The 18,578-nt window shown below is 43.1% G+C and overlaps 1 protein-coding gene across 1 annotated transcript in view; it reads left to right on the top strand.

The window, feature by feature from the left end:
- Nucleotides 1-18,578, top strand: part of ACY1 (aminoacylase 1) — a 1,669,107-nt gene that overhangs the window by 520,000 nt on the left and 1,130,529 nt on the right. The window contains exon 5 of the mRNA XM_044078190.1: nucleotides 2,275-2,299. Within this exon, the coding sequence (XP_043934125.1) occupies nucleotides 2,275-2,299 (25 nt within the window). The remainder of the gene's footprint in view (nucleotides 1-2,274; nucleotides 2,300-18,578) is intronic.

The raw sequence follows: 18,578 nt of genomic DNA, 5'->3' as shown, positions 1-18,578 counted from the left end.
TGACAGTGGTAGCAGGGGGTTTGCAACTATTTATGGCATAGCTTAGGAGGCTTTGGCTTGCTTTGGACAAATCTTTTTGGGGGGGGGTATCTATGATTGTTAATTAGAATGAGACTGAATTCTGATCAGACCTTAGCAGGGAGGGCAACACACAAAGGGGAGTGCAGAGATCCTCTGTGTTGGTGAGTACTAAGCCTAGGACATTCAGCCCCTTGTAGGAGTGCAGACTGTCTGATCCAGAGCATTTGTATTAGCAAAGTCCAAAAACCTTAGGTTGAGCGTGTTTGTGCTCATATATGACTTCCAATCGATGGAAGGATAGTTGAAGTCATACATGACCAAGGTGTTTAGCTGTAATGAGTGGTGAATCAAGTAGGTCCAGCTAGGCAAAGTGGTTCTTGTGGTTCATGGTTGGGAGACCTATAGCTAGCAATGATATGGAAGGGTGTTATACTTACAGTTAGTTGGACCTGGAGTACCTCTAGTGAGTCGTAATGTTTGACCAGTCTTGAGGTGCATTTGTCTTTAATGAAGATCTAATACACCTCCGCCTTTTGTTCTTTCATGCTCATCTTGAGGTCTGAACATGTGGAAGGCATTGCAGCTTTGCATGGCCAGGGGGCTCTCTGCAGCCTTGAACCATGTCTGTGTGACTGCATGGTCATCTTCCAAGGAGTGCTTCCAGGGAGTGCAGTTTCTGATTTAGACTCCTTGCATTAAGCATCATAACCTTGAGTTTGTCTCTACTAGATTTGTTTTACATTGGGAATTTAGTTGTTCTGATATTGCTAAAAAGGCACTATGGAGGAGGCAAGTACCTTTGCCAGTAATTGAAAGCCAAGAGGCGACAGGTGAAGACCATGTTCGACAAAGCAGCATGGTCTGTCGACCATATCTTTCCAGGCTGACAGATACTGGATCCCCTTGTATTGACACCAGAAGCTAATCAATTTGTTGAAGTCAGTCATGTATTGTTTATATTGAGGCATCATCCTGGGTGAAGGTGGAATGGTGCTTAGGGCTAGGGTCATACCTGCCTTGGACATATAATATGAGAGCTCAGTCATGTCTGTCTTCATATAGTTCAGTGAGGTGCATCTCAAGTCATTCACTCCAACATGGACTGTGATAGAGTCACGACGGTGCTTGTTGTTGATAGACTTGAGAGCATGCATGACCTGATGCAACCTGGCACCTGACAGGTAGCTGACTGTGACCTTCTCCTTATCCAGTCTGGTGAAGGGGACATCTGTGTGTCTCACTATGGAATTGCCTGTGATCATATGTGTAGCTGAGTCTGTTGGGTCTTCAGTGTGTACACTACGTTTGCACTTGGGAGGTCTCTGATCTTTAAGTAGGCTTCTAATGAGTACCTCCGTGTGTGTCAGTTTATGAGTTGTAAGCTTGTTACTTGAGAGAGGTGAAGTGTGTGTGACAACCTGTTTGATATCTGGTTTGTTGTTATGTGAGAGAATTGATTCCAGCTAAATAGTTTAGATACAGCTGTCACATGTATTTGTTTGTTTTAGAAGTAACTGGTTGTCAGTGTATATGAGGCAATTGTTACATTGCCTCATGATGCCCATGTCAATCAGGCTGGCAGGTATATAATGTAGTAAGTAGTGGGGAGTGGGCTAGGTGGACCGTGTTTTTCTGTAAGACTAACAAAAACTGTCTGTTTTGTGGCTAGGGTTAGAAAACTGTGTCAGTGCTTCACAATGCACAACTGAGTTGCTCGCAGGGCAGCAGTACAATCTCTGAGCAGCTCCAGAAAACTGCAAACCCACCCAAACACGACACTGAAGTACAAGTGAAGTTAAACAATTTTAAACAAGTAAACAAAGGGAAAGGCCAAGACTGAGTCTTATTCCAGCAATCCCCAGATTGGTCATTGGCTGGACACTTCTGCCACAGGGGTGTAGGGGGCACTTCTTAATGTAAGATGGGTGGTTTTAGTGCTCAGATGATACCAAACAGTTTAGATTCAGCAAGCCTGAATCTAGCCTGTGCTATAAAATGCAGAAGTACTATAGATTCAAAGTGCAGACAGTCATAATCTCAACAGCAAAAAAAAAAAAAAAAAAAAAAAAAAAACAATAACAAATTTTAAATAAAACAGCAGTTCAGTACTATACTCCCACAGGAGTGTAGACCACAAACCTTCTGAATGTAAAATAACTGGTTTGCAGCCCAAGTGCTTAAACCATAACAAAGACATTTACATCAACAAGAAGAGTAAGCCTTCAGTCAGCAATTCCCAGCTTAGAAAGAAAGAGGTTACCGCCCCTCCCACAAGAGTGTAGACTACAAACCTTCCTAATGTAAAACAACTGTCCAGAAGCCCAATATCTTAAACCAAAACTAAGAGGCTTAGAATAACAGTTAAATGTAATCTGATAACAGATAGATTACAGTGGCAAGTCTTTTAATCTGTCCACATACATCATGGCATGGTCAGTAGGCCAGGTGTTATCTGGATGAGAAAGCCCTGTTGTCTGTCCAGCTGCTGCATGTGTCTGGTGAGGTTCATGCAGAAGAAGGAATTATACTGTATTACTTTTCTGATGAGTTTGACTACAGTGCTGTCATACAAACCTGAGATTTGAATGTGATGTGTGTCTTATGATGTGCACCATACATATGTACTGGAAAGTCATTAAATAGAAAAGTTACAAATGAATGAGACACATTGCAGATCCTGACTTCACAGCCCTTACAAGAGAATACACTAGAAAGTACTGACACGATTATGCAATCCACAGTATAACTTGGCAAGGCAAACCTAAGTGACAGATACAATTATCAGTTCAACAACACAAATGCAGATATATTCATTTAGCTATACACCTTGTGCATCAGACACAAAGCTTTTGTATCCCCAAATCCAAAAGAGAGAAAACAGGGATGTGGCACAGTTATCATCTCTTGAACAGGGTGTTGGGGGGGGGGGAGGCTTAGGTTGACACAAAAGGTCGGTGAATGTGTGTGTGTGTGTGTGTGTGTGTGTGTGTGTGTGTGTGAGTGTGAGTGTGTGTGTGCGTGCGCGTATGTGAGTAAAAAAGGCAAGCTTGCAGGCTGAACTATGTAACTGTTTTTGTGTGTGTGTGTGTGTGTGTGTGTGTGTATGTGTCTGTAGGGGTCCTCCATGTGACAATGGTATATGAGAGTCTGAATGAACATAGCCAAGCTAAGTGCTAGCTCTTTATCTTGGTATGTTGGGCAGGTGCGAGCTGTGCATGGTAGAGTTATCAGTTCATGATTGTCACCACCAACCACGAGATCTGGCTCTGCCAGGAGTCGCACTGGTACCTCAGTGCCCAAGGTCAGGTGTAGTGCTAATGAGTGTGACTGATGTCTGCTGGACATGCTCTTTTCATGGGAATGCCCAGGACCACATCCCCATGGCCTGCTATGTCTGACTGTGGATTGCACACTCACTGTCGGACCTGTGGAAGTACTGCTACTACGGGATGTGATTGGGCAAGGCCACATTGGCTAGCAGCAGAAGTTGTGTCTGTTCTACCCCCACAAGGATGACATTCCCTTCCCAGCAGACGTTCCATCACAAACACTGCATATTCCATGACAGACAACCTACGGTCCATCACAGATACCCCACATTCCAACGTGTCATTTATCCGATCCAGTGAATCGGCAACACGGTGGAGGCAGTCATGCATGTCAGTCTGTGCCACATCCACAACCCTGAGCATTTGTCTGGAGCACCTTTCTGAATGTGCCTGAGCCTCCATGATGGCCCTGAACATATGTTGAGTGTCACGGGAAGAGACATCTGCACCAGCTGGAGGAAGGACAGCAGGTCCCCTCTGAGCACCCCTATCAGACCTCCTGCATGGCACATCGCCAACACTTTGGCCATGGCCAGACTCAACAGACACTGAAGCCACAATAGCCACACTTCCCTGCCCAATATCTGTCGGCTTAGTGGACTGGGTTGGTGTAGGCCTACTTGTTGTGTTTGGGGAAAGTGAAGGGGGTGGCTGGATGTCAACCTCTGCACCCCCACTGTACCTCATTTTCGCCACCATCATCATCAGTGCCTGATGAGACACTGACATCAGGTGGCACAATGTCCGCACTCCCACTGTCATGATCACCTGTGATAAAAAGGGAGAAACACAGGCATACCTTAATACCTGCACTACTATTTTGCACTATATCCTAAACAACTAACTGTGCTGCCACTATTACAGACAGTAGAGCAATACACACCACAGGCCTAAAATGACATTATGATATTTCTTTAAATTGATCTACAGTGCTGAAGTAAATGTATTTGGCTTACTGTCTGCAGGAGGCATATGTCACTGGATTCCTGACAGTCCTGAAGTAAGTTAAGCAAGAGGTAAGGGCAACATCATCACATTTCTCAGGAAGACAGGGGGTACTACAAGTACTCCTCTATAGCTGTATGAAGTGTACGTTCAACAGGAATGTGGTTGATGACTTCGAACTGAGCTTATCACTGTACCAATTTTCAGCCCCCCTCTTAAAAGATGTGTGACACAGAACTAAGTTTTATTTCAATTGTTTTACCATACAGCAGTATTCAACTGGTCATATAACAAAGCCTACCTGGAAGCTCTTCCTGGGATTGAGAAGGAGTGGTTCCCATGTCAGTGACATGTTGTGGTTCACTCTGCTGTGAGTTCTTCTGTTGTAGAAGATTTGCCAAGAATTCCTCATTGGGGTGAGAGGTGGTTCTGCAGCAGGCCCACCCCAGGTTACTCTTGGGTCTTGGGCAACAGTAGCTGCATGCCTCCTTGCAGAGGTGATCATGTCAGTGGCCCTGTTGCACACCTGTTCAGAAGTACAGCCATGGCTGCCCATGGAATTATGTTGGCAATGATCTGCTGCTGTAGTCTCAGCCTGTCTGGCATATTGGAATGACCCCTTCCCAGAAGAAAAGCCCCATGTTGATGGAGTGCATCAACAATTATGGTATTCTCAGCCTCACTGAATGGAGGTTTCTGCCTCAATGACATTTTCTGTCCTAAAAGACAACAGAATGATAACACACGTAAGTATCACATAAGTGCAAAGTAACTGTTACCAGATAAAACAGTTAAGGTAGGCAGTCAGTAGTATCCACTGGAAAAACCTAAAACAGTCTGCAGATGTGAAATACTAACAACAGGCAGGATGCAAAACAAGGAGAGTAGCAAGAGCAACATATCATTGTAGGTTCCATAGCAGTAACTTAACTGTGCTCCCTCACAAAATAACAGTCCATTCTACTTTGTGACATAACAGTAACTTTTCTTTGCTTGCCCACCACAAAAGAGCAGGCACATAAACCATTTTGCTACTGAAACACATTTGAAGTGCTAAGCATGCTTTTAAAGGGCCTGTCCTGGAAACATGTTTACACATGTATCACATGGCTTTCTATTTTCATGTATTGTCATTCATTTATACCTCTGAATTGGCTTGACATACATGGCCATGCCATCAGTACACTTCTAACTAATGCGTATAGATAACAGTGTAAAAGGCTTTGCTTCACATTATTAATTAATATATTCCAGCGTATGCATTATGTAGGTAACAAAATGCGAGCATACCTCCTGGAGTTCAATACTTCTCTGTAAAGATAGCTTTAGAAATAATTTGCTTTTCTGAACGTCTAGCAAGTATCCTCACCATCAGTTTGACAAGCTACATATTTGCCTTTTTATAATGGAGTAGATTATTAATGGATTGCATATGTCTTAGGCTATGTTTCAGAGATGCTAATTACAGCATAAGCAGCTGAATTGCATGCTGATCAACCAATCTGGTGAAGCTAATCAACAACTTATAAAGCAACCATGTAGACTCCATGCTGTTTTTCTCCTGCGGATTTCAAAAGTAGTGGAGTACAGCCACAGAAAGTCTGCACAGACAGAATGTTAGGAACGGCTGCTGTTGCTTAACTCCATTTATATGTGCTACAGGCTGCAGGCAATGTTGCTGCTGCTGCCAATATGCATAGGATGAGACAGAGAAGAGTTTTCAGGCCACATTTAACTTATCACAGCATACACACCATGGATGTTGTAGAGTGCTACAGGGTGGACAGAGACACAATATAGGAGCCCTGCTACCTCTGCCGGCCTCAACTCAGAGCCACAGCCTTTATCTCCCCATGTATAGGTTGTGTACTGCTTGCATCACAGTCAGGGCGAAAGTGACACTGTGTCAACTGCTACATTTACAGGGTAAGTCCTGAAAATGTACTTTATAGTATAATAATATTATGGCATGTCCTTGTATTTCATCACTTGGTACAGTATGCAAGTAAAAGATGGGAGAATTGTACACCAGTTAATGTAACATGTGACAGCAGACAGTTATTTGACTTGTATGTGTCCATTAGAAAGTAGTAAGCCTCAACATCAAAGATTCAGACATTGATACCTCCTCAAAGTACTGATGACCACTGCATGCCCTCAGTTTAGTACCATACATTTGTAATGGGAAATCATAACAGAGAGAGGTTAGAAAGTGATGGCACACATTGCAGTTTCCAACTTCACAACCCTCACAAGATCAAACAGGCAGAATACAAAACAAGGAGGTTAACAAGAGCAACATATCCTTGTTTATGCCATAATAGTAACTCAGCATGGGTCTACCCCCCTCGAAAGAACAATCTTCCCTTGCATGTTCCATAACAGGAACCCACTTTGCCCCCCCCACCCAAAAGAGCAGTCTGTGCTTGTTTGTGCCAGCTAACCAGCTCTCCATTTAATGGCATCTGCATATCATAGTATTCTCAGTTAATATCCTCACACATTTTAAGGTAAATGATATAGACTGGCTTACACTCTGCATGTGTCTGAACACTGATCAGATAAGTGATGAATGACCAAGAAACACAGAAGGGTAAGACAAAGCTGTCTGTTTGCAAAGAATAATCATAACAGGTTGTGTGATCAGTAAATGCACTACTTCCAAATATATTACATATAATATAATATATTTACAAGTAACAGGCTGTGCCTTGACAACAGTTTCAAATGTTGCAAAACCAGAAAATGCACATTCCCAGTAAGTGCGATACCTGCAATTGATGGGAAAACATTCCACATTGGTCTTGATCTGTGGTAGGCATGACAAACATTCCTGGATAAGTTGTGAGATTCTGTGCTCAAAGATAGGGTGTCCAGGAGTCCAAAGTGTTTGTTGGACTCCTAGTGAATGAACATGGGCCCAGGCTTTGGCATAGAGACTATCATGGCTCGGATTACAAGACAGAGGCATGGAATAGTCTGGCCCGGGCTGTGACCAGTGCTGCTGGTATCCCCTGCACTGGTGAACAATGTAGGAATCACTACAGAAAACACAGGATGAGGAAGAGGGATACCCTTGACCATTGGATCGAGGAATGTAGGGCTGGGGCCACCTCACAGATGTGTAAGTATCACTTACAGAGACTACTTATAAGAGTTAAAAGCTGGATGTAGTCAAGATTGGTTTGCTTAATGGTATTCTGTTCTGTTTTTTTTCCCTCAGCTGTCACAGACCAAGAACTGAATGTGTGAAGCTATGCCACTAGATTGACATGGATGCGAGAAGCATGTGGTATGCATGCATCTGAACAGTAGTGTTATTTTAACATTAAAAGTAAACCTGCCTTTATTGGTTTATTATACAGTTGTATCAAACTGAGCATTAATTTCTCAACTGTAATAGGGAAGTATGCATGCATTAGTCTGAAGGCCAAAACAGCAGTTTACTGTTACAGAGCAGTCATAGGTTGTGCCTTCAAAAAACGCACTTCACAATTATACAGTATCATTACATTTTCATCGATATTGCAATGTAACATCCGAGCTCTAAAGCAGTGGCACCAGTGGTCTCCAGCAAACTGTAATCAGTATAATTGTAACATTCACTTGTGCAGTATACACACACACATCAAGGATTGCTGGTTGCAGTCTGTGTTGTAGTGTGCATATGTTATGAACTGAGTAGACTTAACTGTAAAAAAGTTATTTGGTAGGAGTTGGTAGTCTTAAAAGTAAAGGTAACAGAATATAGTCAAATAATTGTATTGGTGCATTTTATGTCACATATGAAGTTGCTAATGTTCTCCCTTGTTTTTCTCTCACCCCAACCTGCATCTTCTCTCTCTTTTTTTTTTTTTTATTTTTTTTTCCCACAGCACAGTGGGGTAGGCCTGCCCCACAGGATCCACCTGACCCCACTTCTCCAGCTACGGCACCAAGGCTCTGGGTATCTGAGACGCAACCTGGTAGCACCCCCTCTATTGCCCCTGCACTACCTGGCCCCTCACATAGTTCTGCCCTGCAGGATAGGCTAGCAGTTTCCTCTGGGAGCACTGGCAGAGGTGGTGAGTTTATCACTTGTGAAGAACTGCCAGTGTTGGTGCGTAGGATTGTGCACCACAGAGTTGTTGCATGCTTATGCAAGATGGAGGCACTGCTCTCCATCATTGTGTTAAATAACACAAGGAGACACAGACGTTAGACACTGAAGCCATTGGCACAGTGATGTGACAGTGATGACAGTGTGATGACTCAGATGTCCTTCAAGGATGCATCTGCAGTCCTAACATATGGGTTGTCCTGCCTCAGGCAGCCCTTCGGTCGGCCGGATTCCAAAGTCTGGGTCTGGCCTCGGCTGATGTCGCACTTCATCCGACGTCATAGCTGCTGTTTATTGGGTATAAAGGCATCAGCCGACGCCATTTTCCTCAGTCTTTCTTGCCGCGTGGTGCCCGAAGCAGAAGCTGTTCGCAAGTGCCGGTCGGTCAGATCCAGAGATTTCTACTACCGAAGACTTCTAAAAAGCTAAGTACCCCGTTGGGGACTTTTTCTTGCCTCAGCCGATGTCAGACAAAGTAAATAATTGTTTAACTTGTGGGAAACAAATACCTCATAAGGATTTCCACTCGTACTGCCTTCCTTCCTTAGGCCCAGACCACGACGTATCAGCTTGTCTAGCCTGTGCTTCCTTCAACCGACGGACACTTAGACGTCGGTCGGAGTTTGCAGAGGAGTTTTTTGGTCCCGTTTTTGCATACAAAATGCCGTCGGAGACTCCGACTACTCAATTAGCTAAAAAATGCAAGGAAAAGGACCGACACTCGCGGTCCGCGGGTTCGGCTGAAACCACGGTTAGGCCAACCGCGAGTGTCTCGGTTTCGGCTGAAACCGATCCCCCGGTTCTTCCTTCGGCCGAAAGCATGCCTCCGATAGCCGAGACCTCACAGAGCATGGCTGAATCTGCTACTGAATTTACTGCTATAGAAGCAGGCACCCAGGATTTGTCAGACACTATTCCTTTAGACATATCTACTCCTGCACATGGGGCTGCTAGACCCCCTGCTTCTATGTCTATCAAGGCTTTTGCCAGGGCTAAAGCAGCTAAATCTTCTAAGGCCTTACCTGCTAAAACTCCTTCACATAGGCCTACCTCTAGTTCACAAATGCTCAGCCTGGCTGAGGATCTCATTTCTTTGATCAGGGGATCCCAACCTCATCCAGACAGGGCCTCTCAGCCCCCTCCAGACAAGAGGCCTAGGACTGAACCCCCGGAACCTGTCTCTACAGATTACTCCTCGGATGACTCAGACATTTCAGACCCTCACGAAGGCCCATATTCTCCTTATGAGGATTCTGATGCAGAAGACTCCATTCCTTCTGCTTCTCCTCCTGAAGAATTTTCCTTTGGGGAAACTTTGCATGCTATGAGGGAACACTTCCAATGGCAGGGCCAGGATTTTTCAGATTCAAGAAAAAGGCTTAGGACCTTTTTACACTTACCACAGCATAGGCCTTTAGCCATTCCGCCAGTACTAACAGTTGTTGATGATGCATATAATGATGTCTGTACTGCCCCTGATTCTCTTCCTCCGGCCCCTGCCAAACCAGACAGATATTACAGGGTCCCGAACACACATTACCATTTGTGTAAGGCTCCTGTTGCAGACCCTGAAACCATTTCACAGGGCCCTAAAGGTGTGGCAGCTGCCTCTGCCAAAAACCCTCTTCCCTCTGAAAGGGAATCTAGAGCATTAGAGATGGGGTAAAAAGGTTTATACTTCTGCTACTCTTTCGGCCAGGGGCTTGAACTGTCAATTTCACATGATTCAGTACCAGGAATTTTTGTTAGATCAGATAAACAAAAAACTGTCTTCTCCTGAACCTTTAGATCGCAAGTCCCTTCAGGATTTGGTACATAACTCTCAGCAGGTCAGTAACCATTCCTTAAAATGTGGCTATGATGCACTGGAGGCTTCCTTTAGATCAGCTATGACTGGAACAGTGATTCGAAGGCATGCCTGGTTAAAAGAACAATCCTTACCAGACCATGTTAAGTCAAAACTCCTAGATGCTCCCATGGAGAAACAAAGTTTGTTTGGCTCCCCTGCACAGGAGGTTCTAAAGAAGGTGGAAGAAAAAGCAAAATCTGTCCAAACAGTCAAGGATTTCTTACAGGTCCAACCTCCGAGGTTTAGCCGAAATTGGCCTTCGAAGAATTGGTCCTTTCCAGACAACTCCAGAGCCCAGAGAGTCAGAAATAGACACCCCAGAGGCAGAGGTCAATCTAGGGGTGCCTACAGGGGACGTCAGTGGCAACCTACCAACCAGAGAAATACTGCCACAGATTCAACTACAACCACTTCCACAGGGCAGACACAATGACTTGGCTCTAGTTCCGCCTACCAGGGAACAACTGGAAGCACCCTTGGGCAGAAAGCTAGCCTTATTCTCCGACAACTGGCATTACATTACAGGAGACAAATGGACTTTACAAACAATAGACAAGGGCTACAGGTTTCACTTCCACACTTTACCAAAAAAGAGAGGAATGCCAAACCTACCACCAAGCCAAAAAACAGATGCTCTAAGACAAGTCAACAACTTACTAAGGATGAGAGCTATAGAAGAGGTACCACCTATGGAACAAGGCCAAGGATTTTACTCCAGGCTTTTCCTTGTACCAAGAAAAGAAAATCAATGGAGACCTATTCTAGACTTGTCCGCACTGAACACATACCTCATTGTACCAAAATTCAAAATGCTGACCCTCCAGCAGCTTCTTCCCATGCTGGGCAAGGAGTCTTGGCTGGTGACTCTAGATCTCAAGGAGGCATACCTGCACATCCCTATACGACCAGATTGCAGAAGACACCTCAGATTTCTTGCAGGATCAGAGCATTATCAATTCTCAGCATTGCCTTTTGGCTTATCTACTGCGCCCAGAGTATTCACTAAATGCCTGGCATCAGTAATTGCTCATTGCAGGCTTCAGGGAATTCAAATTTACCCATACCTGGACGACTGCCTAATACAAGCGGACAACAAGGCAAAATTAACAAAAGATTTGGAAAATGTCATACAACTGTTGCAAGCCTTGGGATACACAGTCAACATGCAAAAGTCAAGACTAGTACCATCCCAAAGGATAACATTCTTGAGTGCAGAACTGGATACATCAATTCAGATGGCTTTTCTCACATAAGAAAAACAAAAGCAACTACCAGCCTACTTCATGACATTAACAACACAAACTCGGCTTACTGCAAGGAAAGTCCTGCAAGCCCTGGGCTACATGGCATCATGCATAATATTGGTTCCACATGCCAGGCTACATATGAGAAAGCTACAATGGTACCTAAGGAATGTATGGTCTCAACACAAGCACAGTCTAGAAGCCCAGATTCCAATAATTCCATGCCTGAAGCAAGAATTCCTGTGGTGGGCTCAGGCCTGTCAGTGGAACAGAGGCTTGCCTTTCCACAAACCTCATCCAAGCCAGACCATCACCACGGATGCCTCAGACCTAGGATGGGGGGCACACATGGTGGACAAGTGTATTCAAGGCCTATGGACCCAAGACCAGCTGAATCTACACATAAATCTAAAGGAGATGTTGGCAGTGAAAAATGCGATCCAGGCATTCAGACCACTCCTTCAACGGGGTCATCTGCTGATAAGGACCGACAATACCACAGTCATGTGGTACATCAACAAACAAGGAGGTACACATTCATATCCTCTATGCTGGATGGCAATGGACCTGTGGAATGTGGCCCTGAATCTTAACATTCAACTTCAGGCCAGATTTGTACCAGGAAAAGAATATTCTCTGGCAGACACCTTAAGCAGAACTACCACGGATGCTCACGAATGGATGCTGCATCCAGATATCTTCAAAGCCATAACAAAGAAATGGGGACTACCAGACATAGACCTGTTCGCCTCCCCACACAACCACCAATTGAAGAAATTCTGCACAAGAGCATACCACCCACTTGCTTGGAGGGTGAACTCCCTTTCCTTCAGCTGGCAAAACCTGACAGCATATGCATTTCCACCTCTTCTCTTGATGTACAAAGTTCTACTGAAGATCAGAGAGGATCAGCCAAGGGTAATCCTGATAGCTCCAGACTGGCTGAGGCAACATTGGTACCTGCTACTGAGAAGCATGTCTCGGACACACGCATGGCCTCTTCCTCTATGTCCCTTACTTCTAACACAGGACAGCTACAAGATCCTACATCCAAACTTGAAAACACTGCAGCTAGCTGCTTGGAATATTGCATAAAACAAAATAACCCAGGTTTATCCCAGAGGGTTAAGGACATTATCCTGGAGGCACGCAGACCTTCCACAAGGAAGACTTATTCAGCCAAGTGGAAAAGATACCTCATTTGGAGTGCAGCAAAGGGAGAAAATGTCTCATTGGCAAACATGGCACACATCCTGTAATATTTAGCAGAACTGTTCCACAATGGCCTGTCTTACTCCTCCATTAAGATTCATGCATCAGCAATTTCAGCAGAATACAACATGGATCCTCCTGTCTTCTCTCATCCTCTACTCAGGCAGTTTTTGAGAGGAATCAAAAATGTAAAACCTCCAAGGAAACCACCTTTATCTACATGGGATCTCAACTTTGTGCTGGAAAAGTTAACACTTCCTCCTTTTGAACCAGCCGCAACAGCAGAATTACAGTTCTTGTCTTGGAAAACTGCTTTCCTGCTAGCAATCACTTCAGCAAGAAGGGTATCTGAGTTACAGGCGGTAATGGCAGTACAACCCTTCCTTATCTTCCATCAGGACAGAGTCTCTCTGAGAACTAACCCTACCTTTATGCCAAAAGTGGTCTCCAGAGTATCATTGAACCAAGCGATTCATTTACCTACATTCTTCCCCAAACCACAAAACAGGGGGGAAATACTACTACATATCTTGGATGTGCACAGACAATTACGCTACTATCTGGACAGAACTAAGACCAGCAGAAAAACTGACCAGCTTCTGGTAGCATATGCAACAGGAATGCAAGGAAAAGCAATTTCAAAACAGACAATCTCAAAATGGATAGGAAATTGCATTCGATTTTGCTACTCTTTTCATGGAAAGACAACTCCTGAAAATATCAGACCTCATTCCACAAGAGCTACAGCCACCACTACAGCTTTCCTACGAGGAGTGGCTACCAAAGACATTTTAGAAGCTGCTACTTGGAGCTCCGTGCATACATTTGCCAAGCATTATAATCTTCCCTTATATTCTAGATCCCGAGCAGGTTTTGCAACTGCTGTTTTGCAAGGGATCTTAACTACACCATCTTTATCTTAGTGCCTCCTCCCCAGTTTGGCTATGGTATTCTACCCATATGTTAGGACTGCAGATGCATCCTTGAAGGACATAGCACAGTTTTGTACCTACCATAAATGTAGATGTCCGATAGGTATGCATCTGCAGTCCTCCTTCCCCTCTGTGGTATTCCTAGGGTATTTACCCCTCTTTTAGCTAGCTGGGGGAATCTATTATGGTGTATTTGTTTGTATATATATATATATATATATATATATATATTTTTTTTTTTTCTTATATTGTTTGCTCTCTGCTGTTTGGAATTATTTGCATTTATCCAAATTTAGCCTTCCTAGAGGGCACCTGGCATCTGGGGCAAGAAACACTGAGGAAAATGGCGTCGGCTGATGCCTTTATACCCAATAAACAGCAGCTATGACGTTGGGTGAAGTGCGACATCAGCCGAGGCCAGACCCAGACTTTGGAATCCGGCCGACCGAAGGGCTGCCTGAGGCAGGACAACCCATATGTTAGGACTGCAGATGCATACCTATCGGACATCTACATTTATGGTAGGTACAAAACTGTACTTTCTCACTGTCATCCAACTTGACATCCACGGGTTTGCAATGTTCCCACCTCACCCCAACTATGGTGTTCATCCACCTCTTTTTTCCTTCACCATCCCTGTCTCTTGTCTTGTTTGTCTTGTCTATCTGCAATTACTTTCTCACTTGCCTAACTTACCTCACCCAGACATTCCTCCATCCCTTCCTTAACATTCCTCTTTCTCTCAAAAAAAAAAAACGAACATGTCCCAACCAAAAAACATTGTCCCATACATAGCTCTCCATTTTGCACAAGTGTCTTTATGACACTCTTGATTTGGTCCAGTTCCCTATACAACAGATTGTGATTTGATCACCTCTCTCTCTCTCTCTGGAGGTGACAGTCCAAATTCAGGTAATATTTTGCATATATGTTCATGTTTTATTCTTGAAGAAATGGATAGCTATGGTCCTTTCCTAAATTTGTCCTGCACATTCCTGCCTTCTTTTCACTTTGTTCTTCCCCCTGGTTGCACACCATTTTACCACTTTCCTGTCTTTCCCATTTCTTTTCTTTAAAGCATAATTGTGCGATGGTGTACATCGTGCACTAATGCGTGGCTATGGCAAAATCCAGTTATAACCTCTGGCAACTCTCTAATACTGTACTTTTATTTTGTCCTACAGATTACTGCATGCATAATTTCCTTTTACAGTTTAGAGATGCATGCTCACTTATTTGAGACTATGGCACCATTGCTTTGTGCTACAGACTAAAGCATGCATAATGTATTTTACAGTTGAGATATGCATGCTCAATCTGATAGAACTGTATTAAATACCAATTAAGTGGTCCTTAAGTTTTAATGCTACTAAATTACTATACAAATTATTATTATTAAAATACTGTTAAGACAGTACTGTTCTGATGCATACATACCACATGCTTCTCGCATCCTTAAGAAATTAACAGAATGGGACCTGACATTCGAGGCTCGCTCTGCAGCAGCTGTGGAAAAAAAAACAGAACACCATTATGAATACCAGTCTTGATTATATTCAGCTTTTAACTCATACAATTACTCACTGAGATTGATACTTATACATCTGTGGGGTGTCACCTGTACTAAATTCTGTGATACGATGGTCGAGGGTATCCCGCTTCCACCTTTGGAGGTCATCAAAGTGATGTATGCATTGCTCACCAGTGTGTGGGATACCTGTAGCACTGGTCAAAGCCCTGGCAGTACTATTCCAGGCTTCAAACTTGTATTCTGCATCTGAATAGTCCCGCTGCAGCCCATGCTCCTTAACTAGGAGTCCAGCAAACATTTTGGACTCCTGGACACCTCACCTCTGGACCTAAAAGAGCACACTCTCACCAGCAACTCCTGACATGCCTGCCATAGCTCAAGTCAATGTATAATGAGCATTTCCGCCAATTGTATTTTATATGCTGATGTTTTCACGCCTATCTCATGTCTTGCACTTACTGAGAGTGTGAACATTTTGGTTTTGCAATATTTGAAAACATTGCGCATTGTTTACCATCATGCAAATATGGTAGGTGAGGGTACGCACTGCCAGGCACCATGTTTGTGCGATGTTAAGCGATGCGCAACAGTGGCAAGCACTGTCCTTTTAAGATTATTTGGTATACAGGCACTTATGTAAATGTGCTAGTTAAATGGACAATGTTTACAGTTCTGCTACACTTACCGCTATTACCACAAGAAGGGTTGAGAAAACAGTTGTGTATGTTGTACCTCATTGCTATAATCTGCCGTGTCACAACAGTAAAGCAATGTTACACACCCTGTTCTAGAACCCTGAACCATCTGTACTCAACACCTACACATAACACCTGCTGCCACGGGATTAGTAACATGAGATCCCCTGTCTTAGTTGTTATTGTAAGGTTCTTGTTAATTGTAGTGCAACTTTGCTTACCGTGTTTGTTCGATAGCCAGTATTAATTGAATGCATCTGGTTTATGTCTGTGGCTCTCTAGTTACTGTTTACAACCTTTGTGGTGCATTCCTCCAGTTTGTGTGCTGCTGCGCTTCATGCAAAACAGGTGAGCACAGCTACGTATGTTTGTGCCAAACGGCGCATCTCGCAAACACTGGACTAAAAGTAAATAAATAAATAAATAGTAGAAGAAAAGGGAGACTGTCCAGATTTTTGCAGAATGTCCAGATGTCTGCATCATATTTTTGGGCTGTTCCTTGTAAAATGTGTGGTTTACTAAGAAATCACAGAAGATTTAAGTAAGTACATAATGACATACATTTCCCTTTCATACTTCATATCCTTTAGAAAATGTATGCTAACACAAATCAAGTTATTCTATCTACTTTCTATGGTTATCAGAACACTGTAGTAAATTTGTCTGTATTTTTGGCACTTTGTCCCTCCATTAGTTTGTGTTTGTCTAGATTTCTTGCACTAAAAGGTGGGTGGTGTGATCCACATTCAGTCTTTAAGTATTGTGGCCAGCAACACTGGTGCAAACTGTGAAACCTTGCTTACGCGTGTCCCACATCATTAATATTCATGGCACAATGAGCAGATTGACGTACGTGAAAACACTCCATGTACGCTCTGAGCGGAACCTACAGGGAGTTTATCGAATCCCCCCTTGTGTGTTTAATATTATGCTAGGAATGTAGAAATTCCTTAAAATTCAATTCAAAATCTTATCAGCTTCAAAGGTATGCCAAAGATCTGTTGCACAGGTAGTGAAAAGATTGGAATGTGTTTTTGATGTTGTCGGTGCTATATTAAACAAGTGGAAGAATGTCATGATAAGAAACTGATACAGCCGCCAAAGCAAATTAAGACAGCATAATTTCAAATCAACAAAGGTCACATTCAAAATAAGAGTGACACATCTGAAGTACTTGGATTATTTTATAATTTTAGTGGGAGTAAAGTCTAATAGAGAAAAGTGAAAGTGGTCATACGCATGTCAGAGTCAGAAGAACGTAGGTAATTACAGTGGTTTATTTCTACGACTAGAGCAATATCTTGTAAAGTTTGTACTATATCTAAGATAACTCTGCCTTTTAGAAAGGTATTAGAGCAAGACAGACTAAGGAATTGGCAGAGATATAACTAACTAATGGAGCTAGGTTTGAATAAGCCAGTTGTGTTGCAAGCAGAAGACTATCAGAATGGGGATGGAGCTGTGATCTTACCAGAAATAGACCAGTTTTTGTGGGTCAAGAGTATTTGCAGATGCATAAAAGAGATATGTTCAGACACTAAAGGAACTAATAGGTGTGTAGGTTCTTAGGCAAGTACTAGGTTATTGGCCCTAGTGGGACATTTTAAGCATAGTTATTTTTCCATTTTTATGCTTGAATTAACTTATCCCATGGGGTTAGAGATTGACCTTACCCATCCCATGGTCAATAATTATATATTACCCCATGAGAATAACTGGGAACATACCATAGAAAATTTTAGGTGACCCATGCATGGAACAAAACATTTAGGAGCCACCTCTGTCCATTAATAGTACAAGGAGCAGTCCTGGGGTAAATTTTCTTTTTCCCATCCACAGATCCAAATTGCACTTGAATATGGACAGGGATGAACTTTGTTTTATATGGATGGGGAGTCTGTTCCAGGGCAGTGCTGTCCTGTTTGTGAAATACCTGTCCCTCCAAATGGTTCTGTTGATGTTGCAGAGGAGGTTTAAGTCCCTAGATTGAGTCTTTCTGATGTCATTTGACTTGCTGATGTGCAGTAAATCCATCAGTAATAGATCAAAGGATGCCTTGTATGCTAGACATAGGTAATCTCTTAGCAGTCTGTAGGATATCAAGTATAGTAACAGGCTTTGAGTTGGTCCATGTAGAACATGTTATTTAGACATTGTACCTTATTATTAAGTAGCTCTATGGGCTTTATCGTTGTTGCATGTGCTTGGACAGATACATGCCAAAAGGGGCATTATATTCAATGATTGGCCTAATGAGGGCTGAACAAAGGAGAGAATGACATCCCTAGATCTGGATAGAATCCCTTTATTTATAAACTGTGCAATATAGAAGGCCTTTCTTGCAACAATAGACACATGTTGGTCAAAAGTTAGATCACTGTCCACATAAGTTTCCAAACCCATAACAACTGGGTCAGCTGTTAGGTTGAGATGTACTGATGTTGCTTTAGAAATGTATTTACTGAAAGATGTTACAGTAGAAGTCTAACCTGAACAAAATTCATCAGCTGTGGACTGCCAGTTTCAAAACAGACAGTTACTAGATTGTTGTCTCATGCTATTTCTTTTTGATATTCTCCTCTGGCTTCCTGGAAAAGCATGGACTCTAGAAGTATTCTGCAAGCAGCAACTTAGTCCTCTGTGCATACTTCCACAAAGCATAACAAACCTGGATTCCTTTTCCAGGTCCAGAACAGGCTGTGGTAAGACCATTCTCCAGGG

Source organism: Protopterus annectens, chromosome 7.part0 (genome assembly GCF_019279795.1).
Source record: "Protopterus annectens isolate FY-2018-M chromosome 7.part0, PAN1.0, whole genome shotgun sequence".
NCBI lineage: Eukaryota > Metazoa > Chordata > Ceratodontiformes > Protopteridae > Protopterus > Protopterus annectens.
Note: the sequence above shows the minus strand (reverse complement) of the source record. Positions and strands in the feature narration are given on the sequence as shown.